Genomic DNA, 24,079 nt, shown 5'->3' on the forward strand with positions numbered 1-24,079 from the left:
GCAGACGGAAGCGCTCTCTCTCTCTCTCTCTCTCTCTGTCTCTCACTCTTGCTCTGCAACTCTGCCTTTCAAATAAATAAATAAACCTTAAAAAAAAATCAGACACTGTCTCAGCATGGGAGCTGGTACCCAGCAGGCACTCGACCAGTGCTGGCTTCCGGTGCTGGGTGTCTCATACTGAGGGCACCCCGGGCCTTCCTGGGCCCCTCCACCACCCAGTCTGCTTCCTCTGATGAACATGAGCCCCCCCGCGCCGGCCCCCGCCCCCGGGACGTACCGTACAACTTGAAGAGATGCTTGACGTCGGGCCCCGTGAGCAGGTGTTTCAGAATCTCATCAAAGTCGTCCGTGGCTTCCCCGTGGCGTCGGGGCCACGACTTGGTGATCACGGCGGACACGAGGGTGCCGAATTTCCTCAGGTCCTGACAGGAGATGCCCTCCAGGACGCTGGTCTGAGACTGAGGGCAGAGGCACGGAGGGCAGCCGCTGAGGCGCCGGGCGCGTGCGCGGCCCAGCAGCTCGGCACCGACCACCCCGGGCCTCGGCTGCGACGGCAGAGCCAGCACCGAACGGTTCTCGGAGCGCCCGCTTCCTCCTGCGTCCCAGCTGCTTCCGTGACCAGCACAGCGACGTGAAGACACGGACATGCACGCACACACACAGACACAGACACACGCGGAAACACACACACAGATGCACAGACACAAAGACACACGCGGAAATACACACCCTCGTGCACACACCCCCACAGGCACACACACTGATGTACACACACATACATGTACACACTCATGTACACTCATACACACTCATGCACACACATGCTCACGCGTACACACAGGTACACAGTCACACTCGCGTACACTCATGTATACATACACACATGTACACACATGCTCATTCGTGTATACACGCAGATACACACTCATGTGCATACATTCGTGTGCACACACACTCGTGCACACACGCTCACGCGTACACACAGGTACACACACTCGTGTACACTCATGTATACACACACATGTACACACATGCTCATTCGTGTATACACGCAGATACACACTCATGTACACACTCATGTGCATACATTCGTGTGCACACATGCTCACATTCAGGTACACACTCGTGCGCACACACACGCGTGCACACTCACTCTCACCAGCACAGCCGCAGGACAGACACCGGGCAGCTGGGATTCTGCACACTCGCAGTGAACGAGCTGAGGAAGGGAAGGAACAACTTCGGCGGCCACAGCAGGAGCCTAAAGCGCTGGAAAGAAACCCAACGGAAGCAGCGCATACTTGAACCCCGGAACTAAAGCACTGAAAGCAAAGGGCGGTGAACGGGCCAAGAAACGGACGGACAGCGCAGAAAACGCACATGGCTGCGGTCAAGTCCAAGGTCGTCCAAGGGGGCCAGCACGCTGCCCTCAGGAGCAGCGCCAGCACAGCTGGGCCCCGCGGGCAGGTACACCCCAAACACAGCAAGGGCCTCGGGCAGATCCCAGGCCGGGGCCGGGAGCTGAGCCTGCCACGGCCTCAGAGGGGAGCGAGAGGGTGAACCCCACGCCCGGGTGTGCCGAGGGAGTCTCTGATCCCAACAGGGACTGGACTTCACCAAAAGCAAACATCTCTGCGCTTCAGAAGAGGAAACCAGCACAGCTTGCGAGCAAGGAGGCCAGGGAGGGCCCCGCCTGCTCAGCGCTTCTTCGAGACCCTCCCAAGCCCTCCATGAATGGCCTGACCGCCCCCCCACAGTGAAAAGCGAGCCCCCAGGATGGGAGAAGACGCAGATGGAGTAGCTGCCCGGAGACCCCCACAGGGAAGGAGCAACACAGAACTCCTGCAAGCAAGACACAGAAGACGCCCGAAGCCGCGGTCATCAGAGATCTGCAAGTCAAAGCCACGCCCACTGGCACCGCCAGAATCCGAGCTGGGAAACAGACGCGGAGCCCCCACTGCGAAGCCCCCACTGCGGGGACCGTGAGCCATCAGCCAGCCACTGCCCATCCCCGTGACCACTCGTCAGCCCCTGACGCAGCTCCCACGGGACCCGTTACAGCCCAGGAGAGAGGACCTGAAGCTACAGAGACTGGCCCGGCAATGCCTCCAGCAGCCGAACGCACACTCACCCGGCTGTGGACAAGCGGACAGAGGACACTCGTCCACGAGGAGGAAGGGAGTACACACACACACTCACACTCACTCACCCGGCTGTGGACAAGCAGACAGAGGACACTCGTCCATGAGGAGGGAGTACACACACACACACACACACACTCACACTCACTCACCCGGCTGTGGACAGACGGACAGAGGACACTCGTCCATGAGGAGGGAGTACACACACACACTCACACACACTCACACACTCACCCGGCTGTGGACAAGCGGACAGAGGACACTCGCCCACGAGGAGGGAGTACACACACACACTCACACACACTCACCCGGCTGTGGACAAGCGGACAGAGGACACTCGTCCACGAGGAGGGAGTACACACACACACTCACACAGTCTGACACATACACACACACTCACATACACTTACACACTCACACTTACATTCACACATGCTCTCACATACATACACACTCTTACATTCACACACACAATCACTTACACATTCTCATACACTTACACATTCACAATATGCTCACACACCCACACGCTTACACACACACTTACACACTACACTCACACACTCTTACACACTCACACACTACACTCACACACTACACACTCACACACATTTACACACTCACTACACGCACACACTACACTCACACACTCTTACACACTCACACTAACACACTACACTCTCACACACTACACTCACACACTCTCACACTAACCCACTACACACTCACACACACTTACACACTCACTCACACTCCCGCAGGCTAAGAGGAATCGGCAGACACAAAGGCCGCAGCCCCAGGAGCTCCTGCAGTGACAGCGCCCAGAGCCCCGCAGACACGGGGAGGCAGCGGCTGGGCCGGGAGCGGCAGAGGCTGGCGGCTCTGGGCCGCTTTGGAGGCTGTGACAGCGCTCTGGGGTGACGCGGAGGCGGCTGTACGGGTCTGCGGAGGTGCCCAGAACCACGGGACGCTACATCCAGGGGTGGATTGCACAGTGCGCAAGCGATACCGCAATAAAGCGCTTAACAAGAGAGAGAGAGAGAGAGAGAGAGAGAGAGAGCGAGAGCGCGCCTCGCACGAGCTGAGGGTCAGGGGAAGGCAGCGGGGCGCCCCCACCCGCGTCGAGTGCCCGGGCTCCAGCCTTCCCTCTGCCCCCTCGAAGGCACACCCCGGGAAGCAGTGACAGCAGTGTGAGGACTCGGGTCCCTGCCGCCCTAGAGGGAGGCGTGGACTGAATCCCCAGCCCTGGGCTCCAGCCCTGGCCCACATGTTGCAGGCATGCAGGGGACAGTCTGGGGCCAGCACCGTGGCACCGTGGGTTAAGTACTGCCTGCGGTGCCAGCAGCCCATATGGGCGCAGGTTCAAGTCTCAGCTGCTCCACATCTGATCCAGCCCCCTGCTAATGTGCCTGGGAAAAACAGCAGAGAATGGGCCAGTGCTTGGAGCCCTGCACCCACATGGGAGACCTGGAAGAAGCTCCTGGCTTCAGATTGGCCCAGCTCTGGCCTCGTGGCCATTTAGGGAGTGAACCAGTACATGGAAGACAGAGTTCCAGGCTCCTGACTTCGGTCTGGACCAGCTCGGGCCATTGCAGTCATTTGAGGAGTGACCAGTGGATGGAAGACCTCTCTCTCTCTCTCTGCCTTTCAAATAAATATAAATAAATACTTTTTTAAAAAGTAAAGATTTAAATAAATAAGTAAAACTGCAAAGAGCGAGACTGGGCCAAGGTAGCACGTGTGTGGCTATGACCTCATGTGACGCACAGGAGACCTTGGGGCCACCTGGAGGAGGGGTCAGCTCAGGAGTGGGGAAGGAGCAGAGCTTACAGGGCAGGAAGCGGACACCCACTCCCGACGCCGCGCGCCACGCAGGGTCTCAGACCCAGCGGCCTCACTAGCAGCCCCGAGCTGACCCACGGGAGCCCCAGCGTGTTCCCAGGAGAGGTTGGTCGGTTACCTGGCAGGCTGAGCTCACGGCTTCGATGACGCACTTCTCAAAGCTCTGGGCCACGCTGTCCTCGGGGCCTGCGGTGTCCCAGCGGGTGCTGCAGTAGGCGGAGATCTGGGCGAGCGGCCTCTCCTGCAACCGCGGAGGGCAGTGAGGGCTCCTGGGGCTGCCCACATCTCCCTGGCCCACACCCACCCGTCCCCTGGCCCCACACCCAGACCGGACCGGCACGGTTAGAATGAAATAAGAGCCGCCGGCAAAAGCAGCAAAGTCGGAGAAACTGGTCTTTTTTCCACGCCCCTGAAAGTCTACAAAGAGCCACGCAACAGCCACACAGACCAGTGAACACGAATTGGCCCACAGTCTGAATTCAAAAGGAAGAACGCTTTTGATTCTCCATGGTCACTGCGTCGGGTGAGACTCGCGTCCCCAGCAGGCCACTCAGGGCTCCTGCATGGGGGGGGCTCACCCCGTGAACTCCTGGGGTTCTGTGATGGCCAGACTCTGCAACAGCCCAACAAAACAATGAACCATTCTTCTGGGGTCAAACTCCGCAGGAAGGACCGGGGGGCGGGCGCTGAGCAGCCACAGCTAGGCTGCCGCCCGGGACCCGCATCCCACGTCAGAGCATCAGCTGGAGTCCCGGCTGCTCCACTTCCGCCCCAGCTCCCTGCTGATGCCCCTGGGAGGCAGCAGAAGACGCCCCATGCTGGGGCCCTGCACCCGCGTGGGAGACCCAGATGGAGCTCCAGGCTCCTGGCTTCAGCCCGGCCCAGCTCTGGCTGCTGTGGCCGTTTGGGGAGTGAGTCAGCAGATGGAAGACCTCTCTTCCTGTGTCCCTCCACCTTTTGAACAAATAAATTAAAAAAAAAAAAAAAAAAGGCTGGCGCCGCGGCTCACTAGGCTAATCCTCCGCCTTGCGGCGCCGGCACACCGGGTTCTAGTCCCGGTCGGGGCGCCGGATTCTGTCCCGGTTGCCCCTCTTCCAGGCCAGCTTTCTGCTGTGGCCAGGGAGTGCAGTGGAGGATGGCCCAGGTGCTTGGGCCCTGCACCCCATGGGAGACCAGGAGGAAGCGCCTGGCTTTGGATGGGCGCAGCACCGGCCGTAGTGGCCATTTGGGGGGTGAACCAACGGAAGGAAGACCTTTCTCTCTGTCTCTCTCTCTCACTGTCTAACTCTGCCTGTCCAAAAAACAAACAAACAAACAAACAAAAAACACAACCAAGATGGATCTAAAACAGAAATACTAGGCGGGGGACCAGTGCCATGGCGAGGCAGGTAAAGCCACTGTGGCACCAGCACTCCACACAGGCACCAGTTCGAGTCCTGGCTGTTCCACTTCCAATGCAGCTCTCTGCTGTGGCCTGGGAAGGCAGTGGAAGATGCCCAAGTGCTTGGGCCCTGCACCCATGTGGGAGACCAAGAAGAAGCTCCTGGTAGCCAGCGCCGTGGCTCAATAGGCTAATCCTCCACCTTGCGGCGCCGGCACACCGGGTTCTAGTCCCGGTCGGGGCGCCGGATTCTGTCCCGGTTGCCCCTCTTCCAGGCCAGCTCTCTGCTGTGGCCAGGGAGTGCAGTGGAGGATGGCCCAGGTGCTTGGGCCCTGCACCCCATGGGAGACCAGGAGAAGCACCTGGCTCCTGGCTCCTGCCATCGGATCAGCGCGGTGCGCCGGCTGCAGTGGCGGCCATTGGAGGGTGAACCAACGGCAAAGGAAGACCTTTCTCTCTCTGTCTCTCTCTCTCACTGTCCACTCTGCCTATCAAAAATAAAAAAAAAAATAAATAAAAAATAAAAAATAAAAAAAAAAAAAAAGAAGAAGCTCCTGGCTCCTGGCTTTGGACCTGCTCAGCTTTGGCCGTTGTGGCCATTTGAGGGTGAACCAATGGATGGACAGTTTCTCTCCATCTCTTCCCTCTCTCTCTGTAACTCTGACTTCTAAATGAATAAATAAATAAATAAATAAATAAATCTTTAAAAAAAGAAAGAAACACCAAGCTGTGATTCCTTCTACTCCCTGCCAACAAGAGGCCGGCCCTGCGCCGCTCCTATCTGTTGGCTGTTGTCGGTGCTCTGAGGCCCGCGCCCCGGCCGCCGGTACCTGTCTGAGCCTCCCCTCCAGGTCTCCCAGCAGGGACTCCTTCCAGCCCAGCTCCGCGGGGAAGCCTATTTCCACCAGCCGCCTCCAGACCTGCAAAACAAAACCCACAGGAAGGCAACAGTCACCACGCAGCTCGGGCCAGAGCCGCCCCCGACACCAGGACGGGTCCCGGGGGTGGCACGGCGAGTGCTGCACTCAGGACGCCGGGCCCACCACCCGTGGCTGTGCCGGCGGCAGTCACGGCGGCCACCTCGGCCTCCACCCCCAGGCCCCGCTGCGCCAGGCCCCACCTTGGCCACCTGCACCATGACTGTCGTTTATCGAAAGGGTTGCACTCCAGAGTTCTGTTCGTACAAAAACATTGCAAGGACACCCAAACGCGTCCCCCTGGAGCCCTGTCTCCCCCCTCTGTAAACGAGCGGCTCCCTGCTTGGCCAGGACGCCCCGTGGGGCTGCCCCGACGACCCCACCTCTCCCATCCGGGCCCAGCCCAGGGACTCTGCTGTCGCCTCCCACTTCCGGAGGCCTTTTCCTCTGATGATGGTGAGGACTGGTGAAAGCCCAGCCGCCCCCGTGGTAGACTGTCTCCCCAGCAGCTCTGTCTTCCCCTCTCCCCAGGATCTGAGTCCCACCGAAATGTCTTTGGCAAGAACCCGTCAGGTTCCACAGGAAGAGGCAGTTTCCGTACCTTCCCCGGCTGCCCCACCCAACCGCTTAGCTGCCCTCAGATGGAGCCTTTTACAGGAGCCCACAAGACCTGTTTGTGCCATCACTACCACAACACCAACACCATCAGCACCACAACCAACATCATCAACACCACCACAAACACCATCAATACCAACATCACCATCACCTCTACCACCACCACCATCACAACCACCACCACCATCACCATCACCACCATCAACAACACTGATACCATCAGCACCAACACCATCATCACCATCATCTCTACTACCAACACCATCACAACCACCAACACCATCACTATCATCACCACCAACACCACCATCACCTCTACCACCAACACCATAACTACCAACACCATCACCATCAATACCAACATCACCATCACCACCACCATGACCATCAACAACACTGATACCATCAACACCAACACCGTCATCACCATCACCTCTACCACCAACACCATCACAACCACCAACACCATCACTATCATCACCACCACTCCACCATCACACCATCACCTGTACCACCACCATTACCACAAACAGCATCACTACCACTGCACTATCACCATCACCACCAACATCACCATCACCTCTACCACCAACACCATCACCACCAACACCACCAACACCACCATCACCTCTACCACCAACACCATAACTACCAACACCATCACCATCAACACCACCAATGCCATCAACACCACAACCAACACCATCAACACCATCAACACCACAAACACCATCAATACCAACATCACCATCACCTCTACCACCACCACATCACAACCACCACCACCATCACCATCACCACCAACACTGATACCATCAACACCAACACCATCATCACCATCATCTCTACTACCAACACCATCACAACCACCAACACCATCACTATCACCACCACCAACACCACCTCTACCACCAACACCATAACTACCAACACCATCACCATCAACACCACCAACACCACCATCACCACCACCACCATCTCTACCACCAACACCATCACAACCAACACTATCACCACCACCATCATCACACTGTCACCTGTACCTCCGCCATTACCAAACACCATCACCACCACAACCACCACCAACATCAACACCACCATGACCACCATCACCATCATCTCTATCATTGCCACCATCACAACCACCATCATAACTACCATCAACATCACCACACCACCAACACCACCACCAATGATACTGTCAACACCAACACAATCAACAACACCATGATCACCATCACCTCTCTACCAACACCATCACAACCACCAAAAACACTACCACTACCACGACCATCACCACCCCCACCACGACCATCACCAACACCGATACCACAGTCACCACCATCACCAACACAACACCAACACCACCATCACTACCACCACCACTACTGAGATCCTGCTGGCCGCATGCCAGGCAAGAGGTGCGGCGGCTCCTCCCACCTGCTTGCTGTCTCCCGTGCCCCAGGAGCGGCCCTGCTGGGGGAACGGCCAGTCCTCATTCCACAGAGGGAGCACAGTGCCCACAGGCCTCAGGACGCGGTCACACGGAAGCTCAGCCGCGGCACACCCCTCCCCGGGAGCCCTGAGCAGTGTCCCGCTCCCAGCAGTCACCTGGATCTCGTCGGGGTAGGTGAACCGGACGGCAGAGAAATGCGAGTTCTTGAGCATGTTCTCCTGGAAGACCCCCTGGAGCCAGGCCCTCGTGGCGGCCAGCGTCCCCTGGAAGGCGGCCGTGCCCGAGCTCCTCCCGGCTGCCGCCCCAGGCCCCCCCACGGAGTCCTGCAAGAACGGGGGGGCTCACTTGGGCTTTTGGACACCACCATGCGTCACTTGTCCCCAGTGCCCCCTGCAGATGCCACACACAGCCCTCATGTGAAGCCCACCTTGGACAGGCTCTCTGATTTCCCCAGAAAGTTCTGGACCCAGCCAGACAGTGGGGGGAAGGATCAGCCACAGCAGCTTCCGTGAAAGGCTGAGAGCCGAGCACTCTCTGCCTGGGCGGCCAGAGGCCCAGTGGAGTAGCTGTGCCTCCTCCAGGCAGGGCCCCAGCGGCGGCCTGGCCTGCCCCTCCCCAGGTGGCCCGGTGGCTCCCAACTGGGAATGGAACATGCTGGCCCTTGCACGGCACCTTCTAGAACAATCCAGAAGTGTCCCTTGTGATCACCCAGGGCCACCTTCGGTCTTGAACTGTCGCCCAGACACACACAACTCCCCAGCAGCCAGCAGAGGTGGACAGAGAGGGGTGACCGAGAACCTTCATCTCCCTCTCTCTCCCTCCCTCTCTCTTACTCTCTCTGCCTTCCAAGTTGAGGAACATAAACAAGCATTAGCAAGAAGACGTGGACAGTGGGACTACAAGGCCTTACATCACTCTAGGCTGAGGCGCACAAACCCAAGAGGACCAATGCTGCCGGGAAATGAAGCAGCACCAGTGACGTGCGGGCCTGAGTGACAGCCAGGACAGGAAGTGCTCAGAGACGGGCGAGGCTGACTGCAGGCACAGAAGTCGGGACGACGAAGGGGTGCAGGGGAGCTGGGATCAGCCCAGGGCCCGAGAGTGCACACAGGGAGACAGGCCCACAGCCCTGCACCTGCACCTGTGGCCCTTGCTTGCTGTACCTCGGTGGGGACGGCCGGGCTTGGACGTGTGGGTTATTTAGAGAGAGAAATGGTCCCTGTCCCCTGTGAAATATGGAATCAGGGAACAAGGACGGTTATCGTGGGAGAGTCCTTGCCTGGCCTCGAGGCCCCGTGGTTTCCCTGTGGCTGTAGAGCCGAGTGAATCCCTGCCTCCCAGCTAAGTCCCAGGAGACCCAGGGCACAGACCCTGCTCTTAGGTGTCCACTAAGTATCTGAGATCTAAATCAGCCACCGTGTCGGATTCCAGCCCCCGGGGAGCGAGTGGGGAGCCCGCCCGGCAGGGTGCACATGGCATTCCAGCCCCCGGGGAGCGAGTGGGGAGCCCACCCGGCAGGGTCCACGTGGCATTCCAGCCCCCGGGGAGCGAGTGGGGAGCCCGCCCGGCAGGGTGCACGTGGCGTTCCAGCCCCCGGGGAGCGAGTGGGGAGCCCGCCCGGCAGGGTGCACGTGGCATTCCAGCCCTCAGGGAGCAAGTGGGGAGCCCGCCCGGGCAGGGTGCACGTGGCGTTCCAGCCCCCAGGGAGCGAGTGGGGAGCCTGCCCGGCAGGGTGCACGTGGCATTCCAGCCCTCAGGGAGCGAGTGGGGAGCCCGCCCGGCAGGGTGCACGTGGCGTTCCAGCCCCCGGGGAGCGAGTGGGGAGCCCGCCCGGCAGGGCGCGTCGCAGTCACCCCCACTCACCGCGGCGGGCTGCAGGACGAGCAGTTTGCACACGGCCTCCGCAGACAAGGCAGGGATCTTGTAGAACTTCTCGCTCTTGGTGATGCCGCAGGCGAGCTCATGGAGTCTCAAGCACACCGCCCGGCAGGCCTGCAGCAAGTCCTCCTGGACGATCCTGCCCCAGAGCGAGGAGAGCGTGTCCACGCCGCCGAGGACACGGGCAGCGGCCCCGAGCCCCCCGGACCAGACCCCTCCCTGGAAAATGCCGACGACTACAGCGTTCTCTCGAGCCCTGTGGTCAAACCCACGACCAGGGTGACAAGGAAGCAAGTCCTCGGGCTCTGCCCCGTCAGTGGGCAGGCGTCCAGCACGGGCGTCCGGTCTCCGCGTGGGACGCCCACTTCTCGTATCTGAGTACCTGGGTTCGAGTCCCCACTGCTCGTGTTTAGCGCCCGGGAGGCAGCCGGTGACAGCTCAAGTACCCGGGTCCCTGCCACCCACGCGCAGACCCAGGCTGAGTTCCAGACTCGGCGTCAGCGGGGCTGGGCCCTGGCTGTTGCAGGAATTTGGGGAGCGAACCAGTGCATCTCGGCAGGCACCCACAGCCCCCTTGCACTTCCACTCACTCTCGGCGCCCCGTCCCACAGGGAGACGACGTCCCACAGACGCCCGGGAGCAAACCACTGCAGGGGATGGTGCAGTCACCTTATGCATGACTCGAAGCCGACCCGACTTCCGGGTCACCCAAGGACTCAACGTTCAAGGGGTGAAGACACAGACACGGGAGGACGCGCGGGACGAAGGCCGGGTGGAAACGACCCAGGTCCCAGCAGCGGGTGTCTGTGGTTCGAAAACTGAAGATGCCAGGGCTGGCGGGGCAGAGGGCGCGGAGCACCCCTTGGGAGGCCCGGTCTCAGTCCCGGCTACTCTGCGTCCAACCCAGCCTCCTGCCACTAGGAGGCAGGGCAGACGGCCACGTGGGAGAGCCGGCTCCAGCCCTGCCTGTTGCGGCCACCTGGGGAGTGAACTGGACAGATCTCTCTCTCTCTCCGTCAGTCACTCTGCATTTCAAATCAACAAACCTTTCAACTAATTGATGGCTACAAGACTGACCCACAAGGAGAAACAGAATACACTGTGATGGACAATGGCTCTCCCGGGACAACAGTAGCATGACACTGTCAATCAAAGGGACGAGCAGTGACACTCGCAAGCCCACGGTGGGACCACGCCCTTCGCTCTTTACTCACGCGGTCTGACAGATGTCCAGCAGGTGCAGCAGCATCTGGAAGACCTTCTTGATAGCCTGCGGCAGGGAGGGGCGGAAGTAAGACGTCGATGTCTGCTGAGAACAGAATGAAGTAAACCACCCACGGGCTGGAGTCCGGCTCCTCTGCTTCCCATGGAGCTCCCGCGAAAGGCCTGGGAGAGCAGCAGGTGGCCCACGGGCTTGGATCCCCGCACCCACATGGGAGACCTGGAGGAAGCTCCTGGCTTCAGCCTGGCCCCACTCCGGCTGTGGCGCCCATTTGGGGAGTGAACCAGTGGGTGGAAGGTCTTTCTCTCTTCCTCTCTCTCTGTCACTCTGCCCTCCAAATAAATAAATAAATTGTGTTTAACTATGCCGGCGCTGTGGCATAGCGGGTTAAGTGGCTGCTGGCGGCGCCAGCATCCCATATGGGCGCCACTTCAAGTCCCGGCTGCTCCACTTCCAATCCAGCTCTCTGCTATGGCCTGGGAAAGCAGTGGAAGACGACCCAACTCAAATCCACTCCTAGCTCCAAGGAGCAAGGGCCGCCCCAGGCCAGGCCGCCCCCTGCCGCAGCCCGAGGGCCCAGTGCAGACCACGCACCTTTGTGTTCAGGTACCCGACCCAGGAATGTTCCTGCAGCCGGTAGGCAGTCCCCAGGAAACAGTCCAGGACCCGGGCAGGACAGCCAGTCAGGTGCTCGGCGAAGTTCTCCATGTAGTGCACCAGCTGCCCCAGAGGAAGCAAACTAAACCAGGAGCGGAAGAGATACTGATCCAGGCCCAGCAAGTGCTGGTTCCGTTCCATGACCTGAAGCAGCTGGTTCCTGTGCAGAGGAAACAGACCTGAACCAGGACTGACAACCAGGGGCACACGAGAACACAGAACTCCAGTGGGGCCGCCTGCAGCACCACATCACACGTGAGCGCTGGTTCAAGTCCCGGCTGCTCCACTTCCCATCCAGTTCCTTGCTAAAGCACCTGGGAAGGCAGTGGAAGGTGGCCCAGGTGCTTGGGCCCCTGCGCCCACGTGGGAGACCCGGAAGAAGCTCCTGGCTCCTGGCTTCAGATCAGCACAGCTCCTGCCATTGCGGCCAACTGGGGAGTGAACCAGCAGAGGGAAGACCTCTCTCTGCCTTTCGAATAGGTAAATAAATCTTTTAAAAATATAAAGCACAACCTTGTTTAAACTATAAAATCACATTATAAGGTCATATACTTAATTTTTTCTTACTCTGACATTTAAAATTTTATCTATTTATTTAGAAGGCAGAGAGACAAATAGAGAGAGTAAGAAACAGAGGGAATCTGCCATCCACTGTTTTACTCCCCAAACGGCCACACCGGCCAGGGCTGGGCCAGGCCGAAGCCGGGAGCCTGAACCTCCATCCGGGTCCCCCATGTGGGAGTCAGGGGCTCAAGCGCTCGGCCCGTCTTCCACCACCTTGCCAGTTTGTTGTCAGGCAGCCGGGCAGGAAGCGGAGCAGCCAGAACTGGAACCGGAGCTCACAGGGGATGCAGGCAGCGGCTCAACCCGGTGCCGCGGGCCCTGGGATGACCTCTGTAACTGTAACGAAATGAACTCAGTATTTAGTAGGACCATCCCCCACCCCAGCCCGTGGTGTGGCTCTGTGTGTGCGATCACTCTCCTGTGACGCAGGGGAGGCCCTGCTGTGTGGCCGAGGTCAGGGTCTGTCCCCCGCCCACTGCGCTGCCCGGAGCCCACACCGGGCGAGGCGCACACAGAGCCTGTCACAGCACTTCCGCCCTCAGGAATTCATCTCAAGGCGACAGCTGCACGGGCGGAGCTCCCCAGCGGGACGGTGCCCAGGTGCCCAGGAACAAGCGGCCGGCTGAGGAGTCGCCGACCTTCACGCCTTAGGCGGACACGGGCAGCCCTGCTCCAGCCGGGCAGGCAAAGCTGTTCCCGGGGCACTGGTCAGTGCAGGACAAACAAGGCTCCGCGGAGCTGGCTCTCTAAGCCCACGCAGCCTGACCGTCCCAGGCGCACAGAGCGCGAGGCGCTGTCGTCAGCCGCGGGCCCCCCGGTGCGGGGGCACCCTGAGGGGAAGGATCCGGCCCCACTCGGCCACTTACGGCTCTGGCGTCTTCTCCCGGAACGGACAGAAGGAGATGCCCTGGAGGGCCGCCCAGCTGTCCTCGGGCTGGCTGGCCACGTCCCTGCTGGGCGGCGACAGCTCCATGAAGTAGTGCAGGACGGGCAGCACGGCCAGCCAGGAGTCCACCTTGCTCTCCATGCACCTCTGACACAGGTTCACCAAGAACATTCGCCAGCTGCAGGCACGGGGGACGCCGCGGTGAGCCGACGTCGGCCGTGTGGGGCCCGCCCCGCGGGGAGGTGAGCACCGCATGGCTGCGGGCTGGGGTGCTCCAGTGGGACCCTGGACACCGGGCAATCCCCACCGCAAACGCTGCAGAGCTGCTTCCCCCGCCCCCCAGGGAGAGCAGAGAGCCGAGGGCTGTGCTGCAGGGCGAGGCTGGGCCCAGGCCGCCAGGCCACTGCCGATCTGAGCACCGGGCAGTGCCAAGGCCGGGGCAGCCTGCAGAGCCCGGGCGTCCTCGTCCTTCCAAACACGTGCGCTCACTCCGCACATGGCCCGGGGGCACACGCTAACCCCGCGCGCCTCCTCGCTGGCGCTCCCCACCCCCAGTGTTAAAACCCCTGAAACCAGATGTCCCAGCAAGAGCTGCCGCTCATGGAGGCCCCGAATGTCACTCTCAGGTTCCACCAATCAGAGCTGCAGACCAGACTGGAAAGAGGCGGGCTCAGGGAGGCCCCCAGGCAGCCTCCCTGGCACAGGCCCTGGCCTTGTCACCTCCGACCCTTCCAGGCCGGTGACAATCATGCTCTGCAAGCACAGGGCACGGGCAGTGCCGTGGGCGAACATCTGGGCTGCTCCCAGGAAGTCCCCAGACCCTGTGCACCGCGGGGCTTCCCAGAGGCAGGGCGGCCGATAGTGCGAATGGCTTCAGGCACAAACACGGCAGAGGAAGGGCGCTGGCCACCCCGCGGGGGGACCCTGGCGTGCCCGGCCACTCCAGGGCTGGCACCTGCTCTTGTAGGCAAAGGCAGGTCAGCGAGGCAGCCGCGCACGGCAGCACCGACGTACCTGTGCAAGGTTCCGGGGAAGTGACTGAGGTCGTGATGGAGGGCGTCGGCGCTGCGGGCACCCGGCACGAGCAGGCGGCAGAGCAGGCCCAGGTCACTCGGTGGGAGGCACAGGTCAAACTTCTCCACCGAGAAAAGGATGATCAGGCCCATCCTCAGCTTGCTGCTCACCGGGCCGTCGCCGGGCGCGTGCTCGCCGCCTTTTCCCTCCAGGAACGGTGCCATCTGCTTCTTCAGATACTGCCACAGGTCCTCCTTCACCTGGGCCCAGGAGGAAGACGCGGGCGTCACGGGGCCGCCCGCAGCCGGACCCCGCGCAGAGCACGGCTCTGCCTCCCCCAGCTCCTCCCCTCGGCTCCCGGAGAGCCAGGCAGCAGGGCGGCAGGAGCAGTTGTACCATCACCTCCAAGGTGGCTCCAAGTCTGCCTAAAACTGCCTGGGCCAGGCCGCACTGCGCTGGGGCTGAGGGGCAGTAAGGGGGCCTCTACCCCTCATGTCCACTCTGCCCAAGGCCCGGGGGAACCAGTACTGGGCAGGACTCGCGGGGACAAGGAAGAAGGGCACAGGCTGACAAGTGCTCCCGGGCAGGACGGACTGACTGGCCAGGAAGTCAGGGTTCACGTGACCACCAGCAGGTGGGGGAGGCTGCCCTCCCGGCAGGTGGGAGAGGCTGCCCGCCCAGCAGGTGGGGGAGGCTGCCCGCCCGGCAGGTGGGAGAGGCTGCCCGCCCGGCAGGTGGGGGAGGCTGCCCGCCCGGCAGGTGGGGCTGCTGGCGGCTGGAGTGAAGCCTGGGGCCCGGCGCTGCCCCGTGGTGGGTTTAGCCACTGCTTATGACGCCCGCATCCCATATGGGCGCTGGCTCGAGTCCCGGCTGCTCCACTTCAGATCCAGCTCCCTGCAAATGCACCTGGAGAGGCAGCAGAAGACGGCCCGAGCGCCTGGACCCCTGCACCGCCGTGGGAGACCAGGACGGACTCCTGGCTCCTGGCTTTGGCCTGGCGCAGCAGACGGGCGCTCTTCCCCGCCGGTACCTGCGCCTCCTCGTACTGCAGTGACCTCCAGGGCTGGGCTTGGCCCTCGTACACCATGGGCACGCGGACGACGGCGTAAAACTGCTGCAGCTGCGTGAAGAAGCTGCCGAGGTTGACGGGGCTCCAGGGCTGCAGGACGCTGAAGATGCTGTCCAGCATGACGCCGGCCGCCAGCTGCTTCCCGCGCACCAGGTCCTTCCGCGTGTTGTCCGTGAATTTATCCAGCAACTTCCGAATCTTCCCGGGCGGCCTCATGCGGATGATGTCGTCGTACTGGTGCCAGTCTGGGGGACGCCAGAGCCAGGCTGTAGGCGGGACGCCCAGGGCCCGGCGCGAGGCAGAGACACAGAGACAGCGGCCGGGAAGGGAGGGGCGGGAGACTCAGGGCCGCTGGACTCGCTCCCCCCGGCTACTGGGGGTCTGACCCCTGGAGGGGGACAGGCAGGCAAAGAGTCCACGGCCACGGAATCTCTGTGTGACCGGCAGGCAGGCCCAGCAAAGACGTCCCTTAAAACGTGAGCTCGCCAGGTGGCACGTGCGCCCATTCCTCCACCCCACAAAGGATGCCCAGTCCCGGCGGCCGCACACGGAGCCCCCGGCACAGCCGCCTGCTCGGGACAAGGGCTGAACCCCTGGCTCCGGGCACAAGCGGCAAATAACAGCAGTGTGGGCGGGAAGGGCCGAGAGCACGGGGCACTCCCCAGAAGACGGGAGACGGACGAGAGCAACGCCACGGTCAGAGGCCACGGGGACACAGGCAGACAGAAGCAGAGAGAGGACAGGCGGAGGGCGCAGTGGCCGGCTGCCCAGCTCCGCCCCGCCCCGCCTGGGGGCCGCCTCCTCGGTGACACCTGCCCAGGCCCCGGGTCAGCCCCCGGCCTCCTGCTCTTTCAATGGGGCCATCTCCAGTGCCACAGAAGCCACAGCTCTCTCTGGGCCACCCTGGGCAGCCTCCCACCCTGGCCGGGGAGCTGGCTTCTCAGTCCACCACCCAGGACAGAAACAGCGCTCAGAAACGCACCAAATCGCGGAAGCTGGACAGAGTCACCGGGGCGGCTCTGGGCCCGGGGACTCACGGGGCGAGGCCTCTGCCCTTCTGTGCCCGCTAACCAACGCTCAGGACGCAGACACGACAAACAAGACCCTGGAGACACGGACTCCCGAGGACACAGATGCACAGAGAAGAGGAAAGCCAGCCCACGATGCCCGGCTCCCCCGACCAACGGCGCGTGTCCAGGCACAGAGGGGAGCTGAGGGCGGCACGAGGGGCGCAGGCAGACACCAGGGCTGGGGACAGAGGGCCCAGGAACGGCCAGGAGAACCGCAGAGGGCCCTGGCGCTCCCGACAGCCCCAGCGGGGCGGGCGCAGGTGTCGGCTCTCCCCGGGCCGTCCGTCCGTCTGTCCGTGGGGGAACCTCGGGCAGGGTCGTCCCCACGGCCCCGGCTCACCTCCCGAGCCCACGAGGGCGGACTTCACGCACAGGCAGCGGTTCACGTGCTCGCCCCACCTCTGCTGCTGCTTGTAGATGAACTCGTATTCCGCGGAGTCTTTGCCGCGGTGGACGACGTACTTGTAGGGGATGGCCGTGTTCAGGTGCTGCCTGGAGATGACCAAGCTGCCTTCGATGAGGGACCCGTTCTCGTGCAAGTCCCTGCAAACACAGGATGCCAGCCGGTCACCCCCCGACCCCAGCCCGGAAGCCTGAGTTCCTCACGCTGCCACAGCACCGGGCGCAGACCCAGCGCTAGCAACCAAAGCCAACCGGAGCAGTGCTTCCAAAACAAGACACGGGTCCCAGACGGGCCCGAGGGGATACTGCCCCGAGCTGGGCACCTTACTGAGCGAGCATGAGGTCATCCACAGGTTTCCGTGATGGGCTGCTGTGTGCACGGGGCCCTCCGTGTACTGACCGGGGAGCTGTGTGCACTGGGCTCTCCATGTACTCCTGGGGAGCCGTGTGCGTGGGGCCCTCCGTGTACTGACTGGGGAGCTGTGTGCACGGGGCCCTCCGTGTGCACACGTGCTGTGTGCGCAGGGCCCTCCATGTGTGCACGTGTGCTGTGTGTGCGGGGCCCTCCATGTACTGACTGGGGAGCTGTGTGCGTGGGTCCCTCCGTGTACTGACCTGGGGAGCCGTGTGCGCGGGGCCCTCTGTATTCACATGTGCTGTGTGTGCGGGGCCCTCCAAGTGCATGTGTGCTGTGTGCACAGGGCCCTCCGTGTACTGACCGGGGAGCCGTGTGCACTGGGCTCTCCATGTACTCCTGGGGAGCCATGTGCGTGGGGCCCTCCGTGTGCACACGTGTTGTGTGCGCAGGGCCCTCCATGTGTGCACGTGTGCTGTGTGTGCGGGGCCCTCCATGTGTGCACGTGTGCTGTGTGTGCGGGTCCCTCCGTGTGCACGTGTGCTGTGTGCGCGGGGCCCTCCGTGTGCACATGTGCTGTGTGCGCAGGGCCCTCCGTGTGCACGTGTGCTGTGTGTGCGGGTCCCTCCATGTGCACGTGTGCTGTGTGTGCGGGGCCCTCCGTGTGCACGTGTGCTGTGTGCGCGGGGCCCTCCGTGTGCACATGTGCTGTGTGCGCAGGGCCCTCCGTGTGCACGTGTGCTGTGTGTGCGGGTCCCTCCATGTGCACGTGTGCTGTGTGTGCGGGGCCCTCCGTGTGCTCACTTAGGTGCCGTGTGCGCGGGGCCCTCCGTGTGCACGTGTGCTGTGTGCGTGGGGCCCTCCATGTGCTCACTTAGGTGCCGTGTGCACGGGGCCCTCTGTATTCACATGTGCTGTGTGTGCGGGGCCCTCCGTGTGCACGTGTGCTGTGTGTGCGGGGCCCTCCGTGTGCACGTGTGCTGTGTGTGCGGGGCCCTCCAAGTGCATGTGTGCTGTGTGCGCGGGGCCCTCCTTGTGCACACGTGCTGTGTGCGTGGGGCCCTGCATGTGCTCACCTGGTGTAGTTCATCTCGCACACATCCGTCCACTTGGTCTTTCCCAGCTCCTCTCCTCCCCTGATGAACACTTTGTGGTGGCTGGGGTCAAAGTCGAAGTTTTTAGAGAGGATAGCGTGGAAGTACACCGTGACTCCCTCGCCGGGGCTCAGCCCGCTGCAGGGAGGCCAAGACGGAGACCCGGTCATGTCCAGTCCCGCCCACAACCTGTGCACACGCACACACACGCGTCCACGCATGCACACGCCCATGTGTGCACACACATGCCCCGCTTGTCTTCCCTTAAAAAGATTTACTCGTCTATTTATTTATTTAATAGGCAGAGAGAGAGAGGTCTTCCACCCACTGGTTCACTCCCCAAATGGCCACTACAGCCGGGGCTGGGCCAGGCCGAAGCCAGGAGCCCGGAACTCCATCCGGGTCTCCCACGTGGGTGCAGGGGCCCAAGGGTGAATGGGCCAAATTCCACTGCTTTCCCAGGCCATGGCAGGGAGCTGGAGACGGGAAGTGGAGCAGCTGGGACTCGAACCGGCGCCCACGTGGGATGGCGGCTTCATATGTGCAGCTTTACCTGCTGTGCCGCAGCGCGCCCCGCTCTGCAGCTGCATCCCAGGCACCATCAGGAAAGGGCTACAGATGCCCCGCCCGCGCCGCCCCGCGCCCGGCCCCGGCCCCGGCCCCGCCCGCCCCGGCCGGCCACACCCACCTCTCCGGGGCCTCCCGGGCACCCCCCTCCTGGCTCCTCTCGCTCCTCAGAGCAGCCGCACAATTTCTGCTGCTTCCTTCCGGCCTCTTCGGGGCCTCCAGCTTTGCCGGCTTGTTTTTCTGCGTTTTGTCTCCGGTCACAGCTGTGGCGTCCTGGGCTTCAGCTTCCTGGAGCCGGGAACCAACGCCGAGCCTAAGGCCTGCCCTCCGCTCCTCCACTCCCCCTGCAGGAACCTTCCCAGGCCTCCAGCCCCTCTCCCGCCCACCACACTCCACCACAGGGCCTTTGCACAAGTCATTCTCGGGCCGCCCACCCTCCCGCCCACCCTCCCACTCCCCGCCTCTGCCCCCACGGCGTCTCCCCGGGGCTCTGCTTGGCTCCCGGCACTCGCCCTGCCCGGCCGGCTCCCTTCTCCCTCTGCAAGGGTGGAGGCTCGGGAGAGGAACAGACAGCAGCAGCCAGGAGGCCCCCCAGGAGGCCCGGCCTGGCCGGGAGCAGCTGCCCTACCTGGCCCTGTTTCTGGGAAGCGGGGGCACTCGCTGGCGGCGGCTTGGTTTTCTGGGCCTTGCCGTTCACTTCCTCGCCAGCGCCGGCAGCTGGCTGAGCTCTAGCCTCAACAGCCTGCAAGAGAGAGGGCTCAGGGCCGGCGCTGTGGCTCCATGGGTTAAAGCCGCGACCTGCAGCTCCAGCAGCCCCTATGGGCGCCGGTTCGAGTCCTGGCTGCTCCACGTCCAAATCCGCTCCCTGCTATGGCCTGGGAAAAGCTGTGGAAGATGGCCCAAGGGCTTGGGCCCCAGCACCCACGTGAGAGACCTGGAAGAAGCACCTGACTTCTGGCTTTGGCCTGGCCCAGTCCTGGCCGTTGCGGCCACTTGGGGAGTGAGCCAGCAGATGGAAGACCTCTCTCTCTCTCTCTCCTAGAATCCCTAACTCTGCCTTTCAAATAAATGAATCTTCATGAAGAAAGAACCCAGCGCCAGGGTGGGCACGTGGTTCTGCAGTTGAGACGCCCACACCCGCCCAGGGTGCCTGGGTTCTGTCCCCGCCGGGGTCCTGGGCCAGCTGCCTGCTGACATTCACCCTCAGGGCTCAAGTCCTGGGAGACTGGGATGGAGCCCCGGGCCCCGGTGTCCTCCTGGCCCAGCCCTGCCTCAGCTGGTGTGCACTTTTGGGGACTGAACCAGTGGAAGGCAGACCTCCTTCTCTCTTTCAAATACATTAAATTAAAATTCTAATGAAAAATTAGAAATCTTTAAGAAGGGAGCTGGTTAAGCTGCCAGCATCCCATGTGAGTGCCGGTTCAAGTCCCGGCTGCCCCACTTCCGACCCACCTGGGGAAGCAGCGGCAGACGGCCCAGTGCTCAGGCCCCGGCACCCACGTGGGAGACTCGGATGGAGTCCCTGACTCCTGGCTGCAGCCCGGCCCAGCCCCGGCTGTAGTGGACATCGGGGAGCCGATCAGCAATGGAGGACCTCGCTCGCTCTCGCTCGCGCTCGCTCGCGCTCTGCCTTTCAAATAACCTTTTTTTTTTTTTTTTTTTTGACAGGCAGAGTGGATAGTGAGAGAGAGAGAGAGAAAGGTCTTCCGTTTGCCATTGGTTCACCCTCCAATGGCCGCCACGGCTGGCACACTGTGGCCCGCACACCGCGCTGGTCCGAAGCCAGGAGCCAGGTGCTTCTCCTGGTCTCCCATGGGGTGCAGGGCCCAAGCACCTGGGCCATCCTCCACTGCACTCCCGGGCCACAGCAGAGAGCTGGCCTGGAAGAGGGGCAACCGGGACAGAATCCGGCGCCCCGACCAGGACTAGAACCCGGTGTGCCGGCGCCGCTAAGTGGAGGATTAGCCTAGTGAGCCGCGGCGCCGGCCTCAAATAACCTTCTAAAATAAGCAAAGAGCCCAGGAGCCAAGATGGAAGGGGGCAGCCACAGGCCTGGGTGTGGGCGCCCCTTCCCTGGCCCCCTCCCAGGGAGCAGGCCCCTGAGGACCCCTCTGGGACAAGGAAGGGACGTGGGAGCTGCATGACACAGCAGAGGGGCGGGGGCACCCTGCCATCCCTGGCCACCTCCGCCCGGTGACTCACCCCGGAGGCGGGGGCCCGCTCCGGCTGCCTGGCTGGCTGCGGCTCGCTCCTGGGTCCTTGCCCGGGCTCAGCGTCGTCCCGCGGCGACTCTGCCGGAAGGAGCTCCTGGGCAGCAGTGGCAGCAGCCTGGCTGGGCCCCGCCCCGGAGAGGCCTCTGCCCCCGAGGGGATGGCCGGGGTCCAGGCCCGCCCCTTCGCACAGGTCCTGGGGTCTGGGACGGCTGTCCCCCGGGGCCGGCTCCTCGGGGCCTGTGCCCTGCAGCGGCGGCTGGGGCCGGGCTGTGTCCTGGGGCACCAGACTGGAGGGGCCGGGGGCAGGCAGGGGCGAGGGGCCCGGCGCTGAGGAAGCAGCACTGCCCTGATTCTTCTTCCTTTTCTTCTTACTCTGAATGGAACGAGAGCTCCATCAGTGTGCGGCTCGGCCGCCACGCTCTCCCCGTGCCCGTGCGGCACTTGGCGCGACCGCACCCCCATCCCTGCACCAAGGCCGCGACAGGCAGGGCTCAGGCACCAGCGGCCGCCAGCGCTGGCCCCACACTTCGTTCTGCAACAAGAAACCGAACTAAAGCAGAGGACAAGGGGCCGGTGCTGTGGCGTAGCGGTTAAAGCCGCAGCCTCCAATGCCGGCATCCCATATGGGCACTGGCTCAAGTCCCGCTGCTCCACTTTTTTTTTTTTTTTAAATATTTATTTATTTACTTGAGAGGTAGAGTTACAGACAGAGAGAGAGGCTTTCCATCCCCTGGTTCACTCCCCAGAGGCCGCAACGGCTGGGCCGATCTGAGGCCAGGAGCCAGGAGCTTCTTCCCGGTCTCCCATGTGGGTGCAGGGGCCCAAGCGCTTGGGCCATCTTCCACTGCTTTCCCAGGACATAGCAGAGAGCTGGATGGGAAGTGGAGCAGCCGAGACTAGAACCGGCGCCCATACGGGATGCCGGCACCGCAAGGCGAGCCTTTACCCGCTACGCCACAGCGCCAGCCCCTGCTCCACTTCTGGTCCAGCTCCCTGCTAATGCACCTGGGAAGGCAGCAGAAGACGGTCAAGTGCTTCGGCCTCTGCACCCAAGTGGGAGACTCGGATGGCGCTCTTGGATCCTGGCTTCAGCCTGGCCCAGCCCTAGCCATTGCGGCCATTTTGGGGAGTGAATCAGCAGATGGAAGAACGAACTCTCTCTCCTTCTCTGTCACTCTGCCTTTCAAATAAATCTTAAAAAAGAGAAAGAAAGAAAGAAAAGGAGCAAGGACTCTGAGTAGCCCCCTCCTGCAGCCGACACTCTCCAGCGAAGTGACCACGGAAGTGACCCACGGAAGACCTCGCCCACACACACAGCGCCCGGCAGGGCTGGGAGGGACCTGGGACTCTGTGTTCCCTAGAGGGACCCACGCTGTGAGCGGCAAACCCAGGGAGGGCGGCGCAGCCCTGGCCGGTCCCTTCACCCCACCCCCACCCCCCACCACGGCACCAGGACCACCTGGACGGTGACTGACAGGTGTGGGGCCAGGCCAGGGCAGCAGCAGCCACAGCCACAGCCCTACATGAGTGTGCTCAAATCAACGGGCTTCGCCTTCCACACCTGTCTGCTGGGGGGGGGGGGGGCAGCACAAGGCCCCCACAGCGTGGGCGTGGGGCTTCGTCCTCTCACCCAGAGTGAACCCCCAGGTCAGCACAGCCCAGAGTGCTCTGCTCACTGCCCTCGCCCAGCCCCGGGACGGGAGATTCGGAACCACATTCTGTTCCTGCACACAAGGCTCATGCAGTCCCTCACAACACACACAGACACATCCCAACAGACACATCCCACACAGACACACCACAGCAGGCCACACGCCAGACACAGCCCGGCACCGAGCGCCCATCGGCCCCAGACCCCAAAGCAGCACCACACGCACCGCTCAGTCACAGCCCAGAGCTGTCACTGCCCCCGCCCCCCAAGAACACAGAGCAGCCCGCAGGGCCCAGCAGAAAGGCCAGTGGGGACCGGCAAGCTGCACACAGCCGTGTGCGTGAGCACAGGGCTCGGGGAGCCGGGAGCTGACCCCCCATCCACAGCACGGGGCTCGGGGAGCCGGGAGCTGACCCCCATCCACAGCACGGGGCTCGGGGAGCCGGGAGCTGACCCCCCATCCACAGCACGGGGCTCGGGGGAGCCGGGAGCTGACCCCCCATCCACAGCACGGGGCTCGGGGAGCCGGGAGCTGACCCCCCATCCACAGCACGGGGCTCGGGGGAGCCGGGAGCTGACCCCCCATCCACACCACGGGGCTTGGGGGAGCCAGGAGCTGACCCCCCATCCACACCATGGGGCTTGGGGAGCCAGGAGCTGACCCCCATCCACAGCACGGGGCTCGGGGAGCCGGGAGCTGACCCCCATCCACACCACGGGGCTCGGGGGAGCCGGGAGCTGACCCCCCATCCACACCACGGGGCTCGGGGAGCCGGGAGCTGACCCCCATCCACACCACGGGGCTCGGGGAGCCGGGAGCTGACCCCCCATCCACAGCACGGGGCTCGGGGAGCCGGGAGCTGACCCCCCATCCACAGCACGGGGCTCGGGGAGCCGGGAGCTGACCCCCCATCCACAGCACGGGGCTCGGGGAGCCGGGAGCTGACCCCCCATCCACAGCACGGGGCTCGGGGAGCCGGGAGCTGACCCCCCATCCACAGCACGGGGCTCGGGGAGCCGGGAGCTGACCCCCCATCCACAGCACGGGGCTCGGGGAGCCGGGAGCTGACCCCCCATCCACA

General features: G+C 62.8%; 1 protein-coding gene across 2 annotated transcripts in view; it reads right to left on the reverse strand.

The window, feature by feature from the left end:
- The window catches only part of RNF213 (ring finger protein 213), a 97,736-nt gene that overhangs the window by 65,099 nt on the left and 8,558 nt on the right, over positions 1 to 24,079 (reverse strand). Inside the window, exons 4-18 of one of the 2 annotated variants that reach the window (XM_070060184.1) lie at positions 21,336 to 21,719; positions 19,762 to 19,875; positions 19,255 to 19,421; positions 18,549 to 18,704; positions 17,056 to 17,258; positions 15,607 to 15,890; positions 14,577 to 14,836; positions 13,543 to 13,740; positions 12,050 to 12,272; positions 11,448 to 11,503; positions 10,219 to 10,372; positions 8,511 to 8,678; positions 6,195 to 6,284; positions 4,102 to 4,224; positions 278 to 458 (exon numbers count right to left, since the gene is read on the reverse strand). In XM_070060184.1, coding sequence (XP_069916285.1) covers positions 278 to 458; positions 4,102 to 4,224; positions 6,195 to 6,284; positions 8,511 to 8,678; positions 10,219 to 10,372; positions 11,448 to 11,503; positions 12,050 to 12,272; positions 13,543 to 13,740; positions 14,577 to 14,836; positions 15,607 to 15,890; positions 17,056 to 17,258; positions 18,549 to 18,704; positions 19,255 to 19,421; positions 19,762 to 19,875; positions 21,336 to 21,719 — 2,761 coding nt within the window. Of the gene's footprint in view, positions 1 to 277; positions 459 to 4,101; positions 4,225 to 6,194; positions 6,285 to 8,510; positions 8,679 to 10,218; positions 10,373 to 11,447; positions 11,540 to 12,049; positions 12,273 to 13,542; positions 13,741 to 14,576; positions 14,837 to 15,606; positions 15,891 to 17,055; positions 17,259 to 18,548; positions 18,705 to 19,254; positions 19,422 to 19,761; positions 19,876 to 21,335; positions 21,720 to 24,079 lie in introns of both variants that reach the window. The other variant, XM_070060183.1, reaches the window with a different exon arrangement.

Source organism: Oryctolagus cuniculus, chromosome 17 (assembly GCF_964237555.1).
Source record: "Oryctolagus cuniculus chromosome 17, mOryCun1.1, whole genome shotgun sequence".
Classification (NCBI taxonomy): Eukaryota; Metazoa; Chordata; class Mammalia; order Lagomorpha; family Leporidae; genus Oryctolagus; species Oryctolagus cuniculus.